The 18,846-nt window shown below is 34.2% G+C and overlaps 1 protein-coding gene across 2 annotated transcripts in view; it reads right to left on the bottom strand.

Annotated features, from left to right (window-relative positions):
• Positions 1-8,838, bottom strand: part of LOC141848432 (vacuolar sorting protein 3) — a 31,737-nt gene extending 22,899 nt beyond the window's left edge. For both annotated transcript variants that reach the window (XM_074700089.1, XM_074699430.1), the window contains exons 1-4: positions 7,578-8,838; positions 4,550-4,825; positions 379-575; positions 143-284 (exon numbers count right to left, since the gene is read on the bottom strand). In XM_074700089.1, the coding sequence (XP_074556190.1) occupies positions 143-284; positions 379-575; positions 4,550-4,825; positions 7,578-8,717 (1,755 nt within the window). In that variant the 5' untranslated portion in view covers positions 8,718-8,838. The remainder of the gene's footprint in view (positions 1-142; positions 285-378; positions 576-4,549; positions 4,826-7,577) is intronic.
• Between the last annotated feature and the right edge of the window lie 10,008 nt (positions 8,839-18,846).

The raw sequence follows: 18,846 nt of genomic DNA, 5'->3' as shown, positions 1-18,846 counted from the left end.
TCATTACAATTGTTCCAATAAGAAAAAATACTATTAGACAATGATATGCTAAATACAAAATAGAGAAACTAGCATAACCTATTAGATTATTAGTGACATATCCACAAGTGAATTAAATCATGTATTATGGGATAAAACATACCACAATACAATAGTTTTCGGATGAAGCAAGCTTCTCCATATCATCAACAAGATTGAGTGCCCTATAGAGATACATCAGAAGTGTATCAACTCCTTCCCTCACTTGAGGAATTAAATCCTTCTCCCGAGAAATACGTAGATACCTAAATTATGAGGAAAAATATCTGTCTGAGAGTTATATCAGAAGTCCATGGTACAAGATAAAGCAGTTCATTGGAAATAGCATCATCAAGATACCTGATAATATTTTTAATTGCTGACTCCAGGAGATCATGTTTGCTGGGTGGATTTAAAAGAAAATCCTCATCAGCAGCTGTGTCTAGACCAGCTTTCTTTAGGAATATAGCTCGCTGGATAGACATTAGTCCATCATCAATTACTTCCTCAATAGGTACAGGTGGAGGATGTAACCCCCAATACCGGTTCCTTGGTACCTGAAAATTACAAGCCGTATTATTATAACTACCATGTAGAAGATGTAGTATATTAAATGAAGAGTGATCAGTTCATGGAGTGTAATTCAATTCTTTGATGTTGTGATGATGACATATAATAGACAATGGTGTGCTTATTCAGAAAAAAACAAAAAAAAAAAACAAAAACAGAAGCACCCATATACCATACAAGACAGAACTACCTGTTTCTGTTGGTTACAAGTCATTAATCAAATACACATGCATATAATATTACTTAGTCCCAAGTTCAGTCATGATGGAAGACATGCATAAATTAATTTTTATATTAGTTCATTAATTGACTCATGTAATAACGTAAACTATCATATTGTCACACAATTGGGAACATTATCAGATAAATATATCACTAAATTCTTTCATAAATTTATATTGATATTTGAAATTATTAAAATCTTCACTCAGATAGCAAATTTTCAGATTCACACCTACAAAGGGAAAATGACTTGAAAAGATAAATCTTTAGGTTAATGAATAAACATGTATTTATAAAAGCACCTTTCTCATTCTAAAAGTGCTTTGTATGCTAGAAGACCTTGGGGGGCCAGGTTTAACATCTTGGACTGTGCTGAAATTACAGAAGTTGATTAGACCGATACACTTTACATACCAAGACACAAATGTCAAGTGTCAGCGTGTATCAGTGTCAAAAAGTTGAGAAAGAAGAAAATGAAGGGGAAAAAAAAGAAGAGAGAGAAGCTAGGGGCAAGCTTTAAAGTACCATTCCATGCTAGAATTCCAATCCTCACTTTACTTATTGTGCTGACACTTGGTAAGCATTAACATATCCATTTAAGCATTCTAAAAAGAATTTAAGCGTGTTTTAGTCCTTTAATATCTTTTTCACTTAGTTTAAAGTAAAAAAAACTACAACAATCAAATGGTCAAATAAACTAAAATTTAAAATTTCTCATATTATATTGTACCAGTATGCAACATGCTACAGAATGCATTAAAATATGCCAGCATGTTTAAAAGTGACTACCAATTAGTAATTGAATTGAAAATGAATTTACACTTTTTTTACCACATGTTGCAATAAATTCATGATTTCATATAAGTTTCACTCCTATAATTATCTTGAAGTAAACTTATTTATAAAAATAAAATTATATAATTTAAATAATTAATTGAATTAAAACTTTAGAGAAATAAAAGGTAAAAAACAATAACCATTACTTGAATTCATATTGATGCCAGTAGCGCGCCAACACATGTCAAGTGTTGGCCAACATGACGTTCATTGGCATATAGGAAAGATTACTCGTGCAGGCCAATCAATATCATGTTCTGATAATTTATCAAAACAATACATTTTGACTAGGCCACCAGATCTCAAACCATTCTTTAGAGAAGCATGTCCAAACCACCCATAGAATAAATAAACGAACCCTTAGAATAACCAAATACACACTTTATGGTTATTCATGTTTTGGGTATGCAATGATAAGAGCTAAGAATTTATTATTATGACTCATGTCTGCCGTTGTAGGTTTCAAGATTATTTGTTCAAGGTCTACAAAGGTGTGATCTTCCAATAGAACATTTTGTATTTGTGCATGCAGGATGTGATCGCTATATTCATATTAGACATCTCACTTGATGAGAGGATGAATGAGGGTTCAATGGAAATAATAATCCCATGGCAGGGCATATGAGCCTATGTCAAGGATTAACTTACATGAGTGTCTTCCGTGTAGGGGAGAATGTCAAGAAGACAAGCCCTATTGAACTATGGTCGATCATTCTGATAGCGGTAGGTTGGTTTCAAGCTTTTATTTGTTCAAAGGCCATAGAGGTTTGATCTTCCTAGCGAAAAGTAGTTAAGATACTACTTTGACAGAGAATGCCTTGAAATCTTTTGTGTGTATGCATGGGTGCTTGCACAAGCTCTATGATTAAGAGCCATTCAATGGAGCAAATACTCCTTGGGTAATGCTACATAGGTTGGCAAATGCAGCTCCTTATTCCCAAATCATCACCGTGTCTGTATTGAACATTCCACTTAATGAGAGGGTGACTTTGCTCGTTATGGTGTGGGGTCCAATAGAAATAATAACCCTGCAGCACTATCAGAGAAAATAATTCACAATCTCTCTCTCATTGCCTCAAACAAGACACGTGAAAAAAAAAGAGTTGAAGGCATAATATATGACAAGTTTAAGCATTTGACAGATGCCAAGGATGAAGTTCTCTCAGCAGTCTAAGCCTCTTTTGTGTAACCACGTCATGAAGGTCGAGTAATGGTATGAGCAACAAAGTAAAGATACCAGGGAGTCCCATTAATTTTTATGTCTTGAGAAAAGGGTTTTATTCAAATTGTTAATTGGGAGCTCTTTAAGCCAAAGATGAAAACAATGATGCTCTTAATCTTGCTTGCACCATGTCAAGCACTGAATCAATGTGCTATGAATCAATAGGGATGAGAAAGGAAGCCATAGGCATTAATACCATGTAATTGATTGCGATGTCAAATTGTGTTGTACATAATACAATGAGATACACTACCGCTTGTGAACTGATAGTCGGGATGATTTTAAGTGTGAGCTAAATGCACAATTCTAATGTGCAAAACCAGTTGAGGTAGTTATTCAATCCATGTATATGCCAATGAGTTTTCGGCAATCACATCCTAGAAATGGTGAGACCAATCAATTTTTTTTTGTAAAGAAGGTTGTAGATATGGGCTCAAGGAAGTTGTATCGTAATAATGTTCAGATAGTGTACAAAGTGAAAATTATTTTTTTTTAAAAAAGTTCAGACATCAATCACAGGGATGATAGTGTCAAAGGCATTTCAATCCACCGTCACCATGCAGATTTACGTGTAGCACTTAAAGGTGGAAAAGAAGGATGGGAAGAATAAAAAGAAGAAGATAGTTTTATCTAAAGGCTTAGTAGTGACTCTGAAGTGCTTATGCAAAGGACAACAGACAGTCAAGAATTATCACAAGGTCCTGCAACAAGGCTTGATATATTGAGATTGAAAAGCTTAAGATATTGGGAAGATAGTTGTCCTTGGCAAATAAAGCTGCACAAGGAGCTGAACAGATTATTGAAAATAACCCAGCAACAAAGAATTGTCAAGGGCCTAATTAGTCATACTGTAAACTAATTAAATGCGGGAAATAATGATTTTTGTCATAGTATTTCAGAATTTTTTTACTCCCCCAACAAATACATGTTACTCGAATCATATTACAATAGTTGGATCTTTAATCAAATATTAAATAATAAAATAAATAGGCCAGCCAATTTTCTAGACTCTTGTGCACTAAACTTCTAAAATCTCATGTTAACAGCAGTAAAAGGGGCTAAGGCTCCTCGCCTCCTACAAGAAAAGAGAAGATTGCATCCATGCTAGACAGGACAACATTTAGACACCCAATAATAATAATAATAAATATGGATATAAAACATTTTTTTAGTTTAAATAAATATTATCCACTGCACTCTCCATATGGCTTTGGTCATTATAATGCACATTATAATGCATCTTGGAATCAAATAACAAGACCACGCAAACAAGGAGATTGCCCACTAGAGTTTGTGATAATTTTCCAATAGACATCCATTCAAATGCTCTGGGATTGCACAACAGACCAGGGATCAGTATCAGTCAAAAAAATATTTCAAAGTTTCAATGATGAAAAAAAGAAGATTTCATGAAGAAAAAAATTATGAGATTCAGAGTTGCAGCTATAAAAAAAAGAATCAATACAGAATAACTAAACAATATGTGTGTGTTTGTCCAATCAATGTAATATCAGGTTAAAAACTAAGAGAATTTGAGGAAGGGTGGAGAGAAATGACTGTTTCTCACCGACTCAACTGCTTAGCAGCTTAACAGAGAAAACCTAATCATCAAGGCTTACTTCAAGAAATATTTCAAAGAAGTTCAACTAGGAAATTTTTGCAAAAATAAGCAGAATGTACCAGATGTGACCAGAGATTTGGGTCCCGCATAATGAATGGGAATATTTCAGGTGGCTGCATGGTTTCTGAAAGCAAGAAATGGTTGACTGCTTCCTCAAAATGCAAGTCAAAAAGCAACAAGAAGCCTAATTGAGCATGCACAAATGAGAGCAATTCCTTAGTAAATTCTCCTTCAGATTCAAGTTCCTCCACCAAACAAATAGCTTCATTAATTTTTTTCTTTCTCAATAAATTCTTAATCTGTTCTTCAGCTGGTAATTTACGATAGCAAATGACCTGAGAAGACAAATGAATTTCAATCAGAAAAAAATACATTAAACACAACAGAAATGATGAAAAACTCCACTTCACTTAATTCAAGCAATTTGATGTCTATTAAACTATGGATGTTCATTAAAAACTTTTGGTTTAATAAGGACAGCCCGATTAAAAAGAGATATGCTAATTGGTAAATATTCAAACTAACTATGGAGGACGCCATTGAATCTAATAAAAATAGAATTCCCTTGAAAAAAAGATGGCAGAAATAGAAGCTTACACTCAGGAAGAAAGTTTTATGGCAGAGCACAAATGACAACTAAATCATCTTGACTTGCCTTGTAATGAGACAGAAGCATTGTTCTAAAGGGGGCCAAGGCAGCTGGCTGCCTAGGCATTTTGATAGTGGACCACAACGCATACTTAATATGTAATCCACTTCAGGTGGGTGTTTTTGGAAAAAAAATAGTCCAGACAGACCACTTAATCAGCTCAAGCGACTCAAGTGAAAATATTCTGCAGGCCCAGGCAGCTCGCACAAATTTCTCCTCTTCTATTGCTGCAGAATGTAAAATGTTTCTGCATCATGACAAGGTATCTATCATCTTTTTCATTATCCTTATTCACTTGTTACTGCTGTAAACCCTTTGATTTTACATATTTACAAATTGTTTGATTGGATATATGGTATTCTCTTATGCATTCTATTGTGCCATATGTTTTCTAGCAATGTGAAATAATGAATTGTAGGTCTTCAATTTACTTATCACTTGCTTACTTGAGATTGTGAACTTGTTTCAAATCATTAATATGCTTTACTCTTAGTCTTCGATATATATATTAGTCATTTACAATATTCACATCAATTTAACAATTATTTTAATATCTTTTGTTGTTGACTGCAAGTGCCCCTGCATACCACATATATACTACGCAGTGGGCCAAGCATCAGCTAACCTAAAACTCATGTATACAACACAAACATGAGTCCTGATTATTCAGGGAGTGGTTACACTAATCTAATTCAGATGTCTGATTATTACAAATGTCAACCAAAAACTATTTCCATGCATTTGATAATAAAAACTATGTTTTATAAGACTCTAAGTAATGTAGAGGGTAGTTCAAAGAAATTGACATGGAAATTTAGGGCTTTACGGTTCCACCCAAGATAACCATTTTTCTCAACATGGTTTTGCACACTATCATCTTGTTTTTTTGGAACCAAAATTTCTACACTGTTAGTTTTTTTATAAGCTCACAAACTTGGCACACAATCCAGGTCCTCCAGCAAAGGAATCTATCATGACCAACTTATATGATAAATATGACCCATTGACTTGTCAGGCTCAACCAATAGCCCCAAATAAAGTCCCAGTTAACGTTAGTTCCCTCATCTAAACTTATAAAGCATACTTACTCAATTCTGACCAATCCAGCAGTAGAACAGGAAATAAAACGGACCTAAATTGCTCTCCTAGTTGATTTCACTTACAGATCACATAAGAAAAAATTGAAAAAAAGAATGGTTCAACCGCCTATCTTGTGAAAATCAGAAAACTCATGTTGTTTTTCAAAAAACACCCGAGTCTTTTCATGGAGGCCAAAATGTCAAATTATGAAAACAATTGCATGAAGGGTACATTGTACCTTGATAAAATTAATTTCTTAGCTTTTTTCTTTGGATTTTAATGGGATGCAGCCCTACAAATCTCATCTCGTGTCTACCTCTTAATAGTTCGAGTTGTCTGTATTCCATGCTTTAATCTTTTACATGCTGCAAGATGTTGTCGCCCTCCAAAGATTGACCTCAACAACTCAAATTAAGTTGTTGCATTACTTGAATGTATAATTGTGGTTTACCAAGTTGTTGTCTGTCTCTTAATAGTTTTGCAGTTTAACCAGTCAACTTAGGTTACTCGAACCATTAGGCTTGGCCGAATCAACGCCCAGGCCAGCATACAGTTTGATCAACTGATCCAGTGGTCCAACCACTAAACTAGTGACTCAGAACTCGTCCTGTTCGATTTTCAGTTCAGTTTTTGAAACTATGTTATACAGCTTCTTTATTGGCATGCAACTCAAGATGTATGACTAAAGTGAAAGTGTCACAATTTCCCATTCTTAAAATTTAACATCCTAGGACTCAAAGTTCAACTCATAATTCAGGATCATCACTAATCAACACCATGTGAGGCCAAATGGTGGTTACCCATCACACAAACAACCCTTTCCAGCACCTCATCATGTCTACAATTAGAACTATCAATTGTAATAATCTATTTAGACAAGGGAGCTGACTGAATAAATTGTCAAATCTAACCTCCAGCTCAAAATGTTTAAGCTCAAATTAAAAGTAGCCCAATCAACTAATCTTATTTTCTTCATTAGCCCATAACTCACCAATGTACTTGGTTAGGTTTTCTAACATTTGCTTTCCTAACTTATTTATGTTGTCACTCAGCATCTATTTGACCTGAAGAAAACATAATTCAAGAAAATTCTCATATCTCATTTCCTTACAAATTAAGAAATAGGTCCATGTCGTTTTCAGTCATATTTAGCAAGATTTGCAGTAACAGGTAAAGATAACCAATATTCAACATAAACACAAAGGGAACGAGGAAATGTAGAAAAAGAATAAAATATTTCTTCCAAACATGGATTAGAAGATACAATTATGACAAAGTAGAAAATATGTCCCTTCTTACTAACATTTATCAAGGAGACAAAAACTTTTAGTCATTTTATACTTTTGAAACTTACCTACCTTATAAGGTGTTGCAAACACAATCATTTCTCCTCTGCCCTGATCATCATTTGCCACAATACAGTATCCAGAACCTGGTTTGGCATATGATACCGACTGCACACATGCACCAGTCTTTCGCCTGAACAAATCCATCCTACCATCGTTTGCAATGACAATATAGGAAGGTATCTCCCCTATTGAGTCAGGTATATATTGGAAAATCAAACTTCCACCAACTGGTTGCCCAGAATTGTTAACGATCACGCCAACATTGTCAACCAACATAAGAGCCTCCTTGTTTCCAAATAAAGATTTTAGCTGAGGCGGTCCTGAAGATTCTGGAAGTGAAAACAGAGGGGTGATATTGCCATCAGTAGTAGAGAACAGTGTGTAGCCCTCTAGATTACCAAGAATGATTGAGTTCCCCAACCATGCCATTGTCTTAACCCCATCAATGCCTGGAACCTCCTTGAGACGTACTGAAACAATGCCACTGTCGGAATTGACATCAGTGCTTCCAGGTACAAGGAGCTCCATAAGAACAATTTTTTTTGCTGCAGCAGCCGCAATAAAGCAGCTATCACCTCCTCTCTGAGGCTCCAAAATCCTGGAAGCTATGCCATTTGCCCTGATACTGCTTCCTAATTTCTGAAAAAGCTTCTGCCCTGGGCTCAAAATTTCAGCTTTGGACAGCCAATCTCTCAAGGGCCCCGATTTTGACTCCTCCGAAGACCGACTACTCCTCACAACAGCCGCCACATCTTTCAAGAAGCCCAATTTCCGTACAGGCTGCAACAAGAGCAAATCCACCAAGTATACCGACCCCTCCGAGAGCAAAAGGACCGTCCCGATCTCAGAGAGAACTCGAATTGATTCGACGATACCAGACCCGACTGACACCGATCGAAGAAATTCCACCGCACCTTTACCCGAATCAACGCCGGAGCCGGACGATGTCGAAGGGGGAACCGAGGAGGCCAAGATGATCTTACCGCCACCGGTGCCGATGTAGACAAGGGTTTGCGACTCGGAAGCGTCGAACACGGATAGCGAACGGATCTTGAGAGGGGCAGAGGGCGGCAGCCCGAGGGACTTGGCGGGATCGAACTCGGCAAAGGCTTCGACAACCAACCGATCCTTGGACCGGAGGGTCTCCATGGGGAGCGGAAGAACCTATGGATCGAGGAAGAGAGACATGCAAATGCTGAATTGGGCGTTTATAGAACCGATCTTCTACGAGTGTGGTGAAGAGATGGATCTTTTTAGGGTTCTTCGCCTGCCTTGGTTCCTCCCGTACGAGTAGAAAAGGACTGGCAGGTTTCCAACGACTAGTAGTTCAACATCGACTAAGGCATCAATAATAATAATAATAATAATAATAATAATAATAATAATAATAATAATAATAAATGTATAAAACAATGAACTATTTTACTACGTGTGTTTTTCTTCGCAATTAAGCCATAGAACAAATTAACTAAATAACTAAATTAATGCCACAGGTAAATTAGAAAAAGAACAATCGTCTAATCCAAATTTAAACATATTAATTTTATTAAAAAAATACAAATTTGATCGCATCTTGGCCGTATCAACTGCGGGCTCCAACTTGGCCCTGAATGATTCAGCTACCAATCATTCAGGGCCAAGTTGCATCCAAAGAGTTATGAACTTATGATTAATGAGTTGCGGCGGGGTTTTTTTTTTTTTAAAACAAAAAGCAAAAGTCATCCTAAATCATACGACGTTTCATTGAATATTTTAAAAATATCCTTTATTTTAATTTTATTATAGCAGTTATTGTAAACTTTGATTATTTTATTTTATTCAAAATTAAAATATAGAAATATTATTATATCAAAATATTCTTTATTAATTTTATTAAATTATTAAATTTTATTAAAATTAATAAAAAAATTTATTTTAAAAGATACAGAATAATTATTACATAATCATAGAAATTATTTGAATAATTGTTACTTAATTATAAAAAATTTTAAATTTTAAATTTTTAAATCTTAAATTCTAAATACTATTATATTAAAATATTCTTTACCTATTTGATGAGAATTATTTAAATTTTATCAAAAATATTTTAAATTGATCAAAATTATTCAAAATAATTATAAAAGCTACTGATAGTTAGTATAATATAAGTTGTAGTTGTTACACGAAACTATTACAATAATATTAAAAATAAAAATATTTATCAAAATAAAATATTTGATAGAGTTTTCTTTTGATTTTTTAAAAATATCTTTTGACTATTTACATAATTTAAGTTGTCTTTTTTTCCCATCTTTTCCTCACCTCTCTTTCTCCATCTTTATTTTTTTTAATATTGATATTTTTACTATAGTTTTTTAGTGCAAAGAAAATGCTTGAGGATATTAATTAATTAATTTATAATTTAAATGTCTAAACTTTACTGAAATAATTTTGAAGATAAATATTTTTTTTCTTTTTCTTTATCTTTTTATTGTGTTCGCCTACTAGCTTGAGGAGACTAATTTAGAGAATAGAAGTCCTATATAGTTGTTAAGAAAAGAAATATGAGATCGAGGATAAAATTAAAATTTTCAGACACACTTCATTGATAAAGAAGTAGCTTATTTATAAACTAATACATAATACTAATAACCCACTAACTCTACTAATACCTCAACGTTAACCACTAACTTCACATTACAATCATTTCTTATTATTTCTGATCCATTAACTCAATTACAACCAAATACATTAAATATGGACACTTTCTATAATTACTTTCATCCCTAATTAAAACTTGTCAACTCATTAACTCACTAACATCATTAATTTTATTAATAATCCCTCCCTTTGATATATTCTAAATGTAATAATCAGTTTAAAAAAAGTCAAACTTTGAAACTTAATGTAGAAACACCAAGTAGCTTTCTAAGCTTTTGAAATGTCAAAACTTTAAGAGGCTTGGTTAGTATATCAGCAATTTGATCCTCACTTCTGCAGTAAACAAGATCAATGACTTCATTATTTGTGAGATTTCTCAAGAAATGATATCTCACATCTATGTGTTTACTTCGACCATGTAACATTGGATTTTTAGAAAGTTTTATTGTTGAATTGCTGTCACAATAAATCTAAATAGGTCCATCCTCTTTGAAATATAATTCTGTAAGAATCTTCTTTAGCCAAATAGCTTGATAAGCACAAGATGTTGCAGCAACAAACTCAGCTTCAGTGGATGATAATGTAACAATTGATTGTTTCTTCGAAGACCATGAAATAGCTCCTATTCCCAACATAAAAATGTACCCAGATGTACTTTTTTGATCATCAAAATCTCCTGCATAATTACTATCTATAAAGCCAAACAAACCTGACTTTTCTCCTTTTTTGTAAAATAACTCATACTCTTTAGTACCTTGCAAGTATCAAAAAATTTTCTTTGCAGCTAAGAGATGTATTTCTATAGCACAATCCATGTATCTACTAATTATACTTACAACATACACAATATCAGGTCTTGTCACCGTCAAATACATTAAACTTCCCACTATCTATTTGTAAAGTCTGAAATCAATCTTCTTTCCTCAGGTATCTTTGTGTAGCTTCACTCTAAACTCAAATGGAGTGTTTACAGGATTGCAATCTTTCATTTGAAACCTGTCCAAGATTTCTTGCACATATCTTCTTTGAGAAATAAAAATTCCAATAGAAGTTTGCACCATTTCAATACCAAGGAAATAATGCATCATACCAAGATCAGACATTTCAAATTCTGTTATCATAAATTTTTTAAAATTTCTAAACATGGATGTACTATTTGTAGTGTAAATTAAATTATCTATATATAAGCAAATAATCAATATTTTTCCTCCATCTTCAATCTTAGTAAAAAGAGCATGTTCATAAGGGCATTTTTGAAAACCTTCCTTCAGAAAAAATAAATTTCTATACGAGTATACCAAGCTCGTGGGGTTTGTTTTAATCCATATAGAGCCTTTTTTAATCTATAAACTTTATGCTCATTATCAAATTTCACATAATCAAGATATTGATTGATAAATTCCTCTTCTTTCAAATCTTCATGGAGGAATGCTAATTTTACATCTAACTGAAATATAGGTCATGAATTTTGTGCTGCCATCGCTGTTACCACTCTGATGGTATCATGTCTTGCTATAATCAATAACAAATTCTTACTTATAGCCCTTCACCACCAAGCAAAAACTTCTCATATTCACTTTACACCAATACCTCATAATTAGACATCCATGCCGATCTTCTAAAAATAGTAGGGTCACAATCTGAGAAAAAAACACGTTGTGCCCTTTGCGATTCTGCTTTCATTGGACTTTGATCTGTTATAGGAATATTTTGAGAAACTTCCTCATGTTGCTCATCCTCCATAGGTTATTGTACTTTCTCATCATCATCAAAATCTACTGGGATAATTTTTTTAACGTCATTTTGATTCCATAGTCAAGTGTCTTTTTTATCAAAAATAACATTACGACTTATAATGATTTTCTTAGTGCAAGGATTATATAATCTATAAGCTTTTGATGTATTACTTATACCATGAAAAATATATTTTTCACCTTTGTTGTCTAGCTTCTTTCTCCTTTCATCTGGAATATAGCATAAGCGATACATCCAAAAATCTAAAAATGATCAACCATTGGTTTTCTTCTACTCCAAGCTTCTTCTGGTGTCATATTTTAAACAGATAATGTGGGACTTCTATTCAATATATGGATGCTCCAATTAACTGCTTCTGGCCAAAAATTTTAGGAATACCACTTGTCGTTAGAATGCTTCACACCGTATTCATAATAGTGCGGTTCTTCCTCTCGCATATACATTCTGTTGGGGTGTATAAGCAGTTGTAAGTTGCCTTTTGATTCCATGATTCTCATAAAAATTTACAATTGTTGGGATACAATCAAAGTCCCACATTAAAAATACATGAAAAATATTATGGGGTTATAAGATGGAAAATATCTCATTGGCACGAGGCCTTTTGGATAAAGTCTAAAAATAAAATCATGAGGGCATGGGCCTAAAGTGGATAATATCGTACCATTATGGAAATATATATGAATTTTATTGGATCTAACTAGTCGTATCAAAGCAGAAGTTCGAAAAGAGTCATGTCTTCCGAAAATTTTGTACAACCGACCATTCCTCGATTCGATGGTCACTATGACCATTGGAGTATGCTCAAGGAGAATTTCTTAAGGTTCAAAAAATATTGGACAGTCATGATTTCTAGAGTAGCAGAATCCCTTATTCAAAGGTTGGACAAGGAGTCAGGGTTGGAACGTTAGGTGCAGAGCGTACAGACGGAAGAGAAGTATTAAAGGGTCCTGTTGGTGCCTAAGGTCCCGTGGGTGCCTACTCTTCAACCTACAGAAGAGATTTTTTCTATATAGTCTGTCCTATTTGTAGGGTCTAAAGAATGTTCACATCTCCACAATGATATGATATTGTCCACTTTGGGCCTAAGCCCTCATGGTTTTGTTCTTGGGCTCTCCCCAAAAGGCCTCATGCCAATGGAGATACTTTTCCATCATTTAAACTCATGATCTTTCCCATGTGTTTTAGATATGGGACTATGTTTGTACCCTTGCAATCCAACACTATTCCTATGGTTCCATAAATCCTCAAATGCCCAGCCCAAGCCGATCTGCCTACTCTCTTAGTTTTGATACCAATGAGAGAACTATACTCATTCCAAAAACTAGAACTGCTTCTCATACTTAACTGATTCAGGGCAGATGCCACCTCTCTTTACTCTAAGCTTAGTCCACCTAATTCAACTCCACCCTGTACCAGGCTTTCATTTAGCACATATAGATAGGCCAATCACAACTACTACTGCTCGCCCCTCTCAAATCACATGTTCGGATCAGGATCTGAAATCAATGCCAAATCTCTATCTTTCTTCGCACACGTATTTGACTCTTTTTCCGTTCCTTGCACTCCTTACCCTTCGCTCTGAACTACTGTAGCTGTCCTATCCTTTGACAAGAATGAATGGTGACTGACAAGAAAAGAATCAATGGAGAAGTGACGAAAACAGCCAAGTAAAGAGGACTCCCCCCCCCCCCCCCCCCGGTCGTGTAAGACTGATTCGTCAACTAACTTCCACTGCTATTCCGAAAGAAGGTGTTGCGCTAACAGATGTGCAATTGAAAGATCTTAAAGCAAAGAATTATCTCTTCCAAGCTATTGATTGCTCAATCTTGGAAATCATTCTCTACAAGAATACCGCAAAAGATATCTGGGATTCTATGAAAAAAAGTACCAAGGTACGACAAGAGCTAAGAGACAGCAACTTCAAGCACTTTGTTTAGAGTTCGAAATGCTTCAAATGAAATCAGGAGAATCAGTTTTAGAATATTTTTCAAGAACGATGACAATCGTCAACAAAATACGGATCCTTGGCGACAAGACAAAGGATGTTCTCATCATCGAAAAAATTCTTCGATCTATGACACCAAAATTTAATTTTATTGTCTAAGCCATTGAAGAAGCAAAATGATGTAAGTCTACTTTCAATTGATGAATTACAAAGTTCATTATTGGTTCATGAGCAAAAAATCAATTAATATGAAAAAGAGGAACAAACATTGAAGGCTTTATTAGAAAATCACTCTACAAATTGTAGAAGTGATAGAGGACGAGGACGAGGCAGAGGTCGAGGAAGAGGAGGTAGAAACAACAACGATTGTGGAAACCAACAATAAAATCAGCATCAAGAGAATTATTTTCAAAGAAGAGAACGTGGAGGTCATTATTCAACAACTAATAGAACAAAGTCAGCAGACGGTCCAATGTTGAATGTTACCGATGTCATAGGTATGTCTATTATAGATCAGAATGTTATACTAATTTGAAGAAACAAAATGGAGATCAGACTAACTTTGCAGAAGAAGAAGAAGTGTCTCTTTTGATGGCATGTCATGAGAAAGAGAAAACTCAACGACATGTATGATATTTCGATACAGGCTACAATAACCACATGTCTGGAGAGAAGGATACATTTTCTGACTTAGATGAAACCTTTCACAGTTCTGCCAAATTTGATGACAACTCTACAATTTCTGTTATGGGAAAGGGAAAGATAACCATACAAGCAAAAGGAGATACTACCTATACTATCTCTAATGTTCTTTTTGTGTCAGATTTAAAGACTAATTTGCTTAGTGTGGGTCAACTACAAGGAAATGGATATAAAATTGCTATTAAAGAAGGAGTTTATCGCATTCAAGATGCAAAGTTGGGTTTAATTGCGCAAGTTAACATAATAGCCAAGTGTATGTTTCCACTTTATCTTCATACTACATCTCATTCATGTTTTTTAGCAAAATTTGATGATGAGGCATGGTTATGACACTTTTGTTATGGACATCTAAATTTTAGTGGATAAAAATACTAAAATAGAAGAATATATTGATCGGTCTTTCTCAAATTACAACTCCTTCTCAAGTTTGTGAAGAATGTATTGTTAGCAAACAACACTGTAATCAATTCCCACAAGAGAAATCTTGGAGAGCAAAGGCGGCACTGGAGCTTGTCTATTCAGATATTTGTGGGTCAATAACATCGCATTCTAATGGAGGTAAAAGATACATAATTACTTTTATTGATGATTATAGTCGCAAAATATGAATTTATTTATTGCAAGAAAAATCCAAAGCTTTTACTGCTTTCAAAAATTATAAAGTACTTGCCGTGAAAGAAATTGGCAACTCGATTAAAGTTCTGCGTACAGATCGTAGTGGAGAATATAACTCACATAAATTTACTGTTAGATCCGATGAAATCCATATATATCTCCATAATGGTACGATATTGTCCACTTTGGGCCTACGCTCATGGTTTTATTTTTGGACATAGTTTTATTTTTGAATTTTATCCAAAAGGCCTCGTACCAAAGAGATATTTTTCATCTTATAACCCCAGGATCTTTTTCATGTATTTTCAATGTGGGACTTTGATTATATTCCAACAATATACCGCTCAAACAAAAGACCACTGGGAGCCCCTCCTTAACGGTCCTAACGGACCCTTTATTGGTACGGATTCCAACGGACACATCTCTCTTAACGGTCCCAACAGACCCCTCACTAGGAGCCCCTACCATATGGACCTGCTCTGATACCACTATTAAGAAAAGAAATACGAGAGTCGAGGACGCCCAAGGAGGATAAAACTAAATTTTTCAGACACATTTCATTAATAAAGCAGTAGCCTATTTATAGGCTAATACATAATACTAATGACCCACTAACTCTACTAACACCTCAACGTTAACCATTAACTCCGCATTACAACCATTTCCTATTATTTCTCATCCACTAACTCAATTACAACCAAATACATTGAATATGGACACTTTCTATAATCACTTTTATCCCTAATTAAAACTTATCAACTCATCAACCCACTAACATTATTAATTTTATTAACAATAGTTTCGCCCATAAGTGCCCTTTCTATTTCCACTTTGAGTGCGATCGAATAAAAAAGGAGGGAAAATCAACACTAAAAAAATCCTCGATACAAAAAGGGGGGGGGGGGGGGGAATTATGAATCAGCAACATTGAGAAGGAAAAAAAATAAAGGGGAAACATGTGGACAATATTTCACAATCTTATCCAAGGTATTTTATTAAAATTATAGTAAATAGTCTAAATTTAAATTACAAATGAAATCGAACTTATCTATCGAGATGGCTTGAGCTGATAATATAATAAAGTACGAGGTACTTGAGATAATTGAATTTTCTTATATGGTCGACTTGTAAGATCGAACTGTCTTGTTTAACCAAGTTACCTAGTTGTTGAGTCTATTGAGCTACTAAGTCAGTTAAGCAGGAGAGAGATGTCAAGGCCTATGTTTGACTCCTCTTTGATTGTGTTTCGAAGTTACTTTGGACGTCTATTTTCCATAATACAACAGGAATAGCATGTCAACAACAAAGCACTGATTGTTTGTGGCGAATTGAGTATGTACCTGAGTGCTATCACATGAAGGTATGTCGAGCAAAAATTGCACGATAGAGAGAAGGAACTTTGGGAGGACAAAGTGGATGAATTCTGTATCTACTTCTCTGTTCAAGAGCAAGATCTTTTTACATAGGAGCACCAACCCTTGTATACATTAAATGACTAAGTAATGACCATTCATTGCCTCCAATCGCCTAGGGTAGTAAATGCTAGCAATCAATCATCAATGGTCAACTGTTTCACCCGAGCAGTTATGGATTTCACCATTCATATTAATACATCCGTAATACAATTGAGCATATAATAAAATGAATTCGAATGACAAAACATTAATTGATTTGTTTAGATAAATTTTATCTTGATCAGTTCAGCATTCGACACATGTAAGACATGCTCGCACATGAGTTAACTTAATTTAATACAATCCAGATCCTATATCAGAACGATTATAAATCCACACCTGACCACAAGCTCACGGCGATGCCAATTTTAAAGCTCATAGATAAAAAAAAAATTAGTCTAAATCATCAATGAGCAAACTGATTTAGAATCTATCCGTATATTATTATTTTTTTTCTACGAGTGAATAGAGGAAAATATCTTAATTTTTGTGATTTTTCATCCACGTGTATTAAATTATTAAATTATTACAATCGATTGTTGTGTTGTAAATATTATTTAAAATTTATAATGAATATGTTATTTATTATATAAATTATAGTATTATTTATTTTTATTAAATTATCACTTGTGATAGTTTTAGATTGTCAATGAAAATGTAAACAGTAAACATAAATAAATAAAAAAATAAAATATTAGAATATTAGCGACGGAAATCGTTATATTTAACAATGAAATTATAAATTTTTATCACTAATTAGCGACGAAAAATTAAATTTCGTTGCTAGTTCTATGACTGAATAGTATTTTTGTTTGCCTTTTTAGCGACTCAATTAATTAAATTCCATCACAAAAATTAAAATTTCGTCTCTAAATATAACGACGGACTTTATAATTTCGTCGTAAAACTTAGCGACAGGATTTTAATGCCGTCGTTAATTTTGACGATGGAATTTATAATTCCGTCACTAACTTACGATGGAATTATAAATCCATCGTTAAAGTAACGTCAGTGATAAAAAAATGATGAAAATTTTTTGTCACTATTCGACCATTAACTCCAATTAGCGATAGAATATTTTGTCACTAATTCCGATTATTTTTTATGTGCACATCGCATCACAGAGTAAGTGACGCCCTACGCTAGTAGTATTGTGATAAGATTTTCGTGGCTATTTTTTCTTATCTTGTGTAGATTTAATGCTATCATTTTCACTGTTTATTAGGGTCTTTCTAGAAGGGATTAGTTGGGCAAACGTCGGCATCATTTGTTCGCCCATTTGTATAACATGGAAATCACCATGAGCATAGTGGGGCCAGGGAAGAGCGATTAGCTTAAGCTAATGACAAGATTTATTAGACTAGAAAATAACATAAATATATAATTATATGAATATTTAGACAAAAGAATTGATTTAGCTAAGTATGAATTTAATATATAACTTCTCTTTTTATAAGTCAATTTCTGTTGTACTTTGAATCACTTGATAGATAAATTAAAAGGAAAAATCATCTATCTTTAAGAGTAATCAGACAAAACTTAAACATCTAAATTATTAATAATATTATATTATATTATATATATTCTGGTCAATACATGATAGATCATTCAAACGCTGATTCAAAATTTCACTGACATTCACGCTCCTATGATACTATGAAAATAGAAGAAGAGGCCTGCAAGACAATCAAAAAAGGGTTAGAATGATATCAGGATGGGTCCCCGACAAACTACTCCGACGCTCAAGTTAAGGTTCGACATGAGGAAAGAGTTTAATGACTCGGGGAAATTAGGGTAGATGTGTACGTACTTGTGCCAATGGACATGTGCTACCTTTTTATAGCAGCTGCTTTCCGTTTCGAAGTATTAACAACCATTTGAAAAATATTTTAATGTACTTGTTCCGTTTTGGAAAGATTCTGTCCGTTTATATATATTCAAGGAGACGTTCCTATCTTCTCGGAGGAGTTGATTCTGTGTCCTCCGATTTGGTAGAACGACCATGTTTTTAAGTGTCACGTGTCGAAAGTCGATCCTGAATGTAAGAGATATGTCGAGATCGAGTCATGAGATCGGAACGTGGAGCAGGAGGTGTGTTGAGACCAAATTATGAGGTTGACATGCGAAGCGGGAGGTCGGCATGCGAAGTGGGAGGCGTGCCGAGGCC

The sequence above is a fragment of the Curcuma longa genome, chromosome 1 (assembly GCF_044706935.1).
Source record: "Curcuma longa cultivar G26 ecotype Majalengka, Jawa Barat chromosome 1, ITB_CL_G26_1.1, whole genome shotgun sequence".
Lineage (NCBI taxonomy): Eukaryota > Viridiplantae > Streptophyta > Magnoliopsida > Zingiberales > Zingiberaceae > Curcuma > Curcuma longa.
The sequence above is the reverse complement of the archived record's forward strand: the minus strand, read 5'-3'. Positions and strand labels throughout refer to the sequence as shown.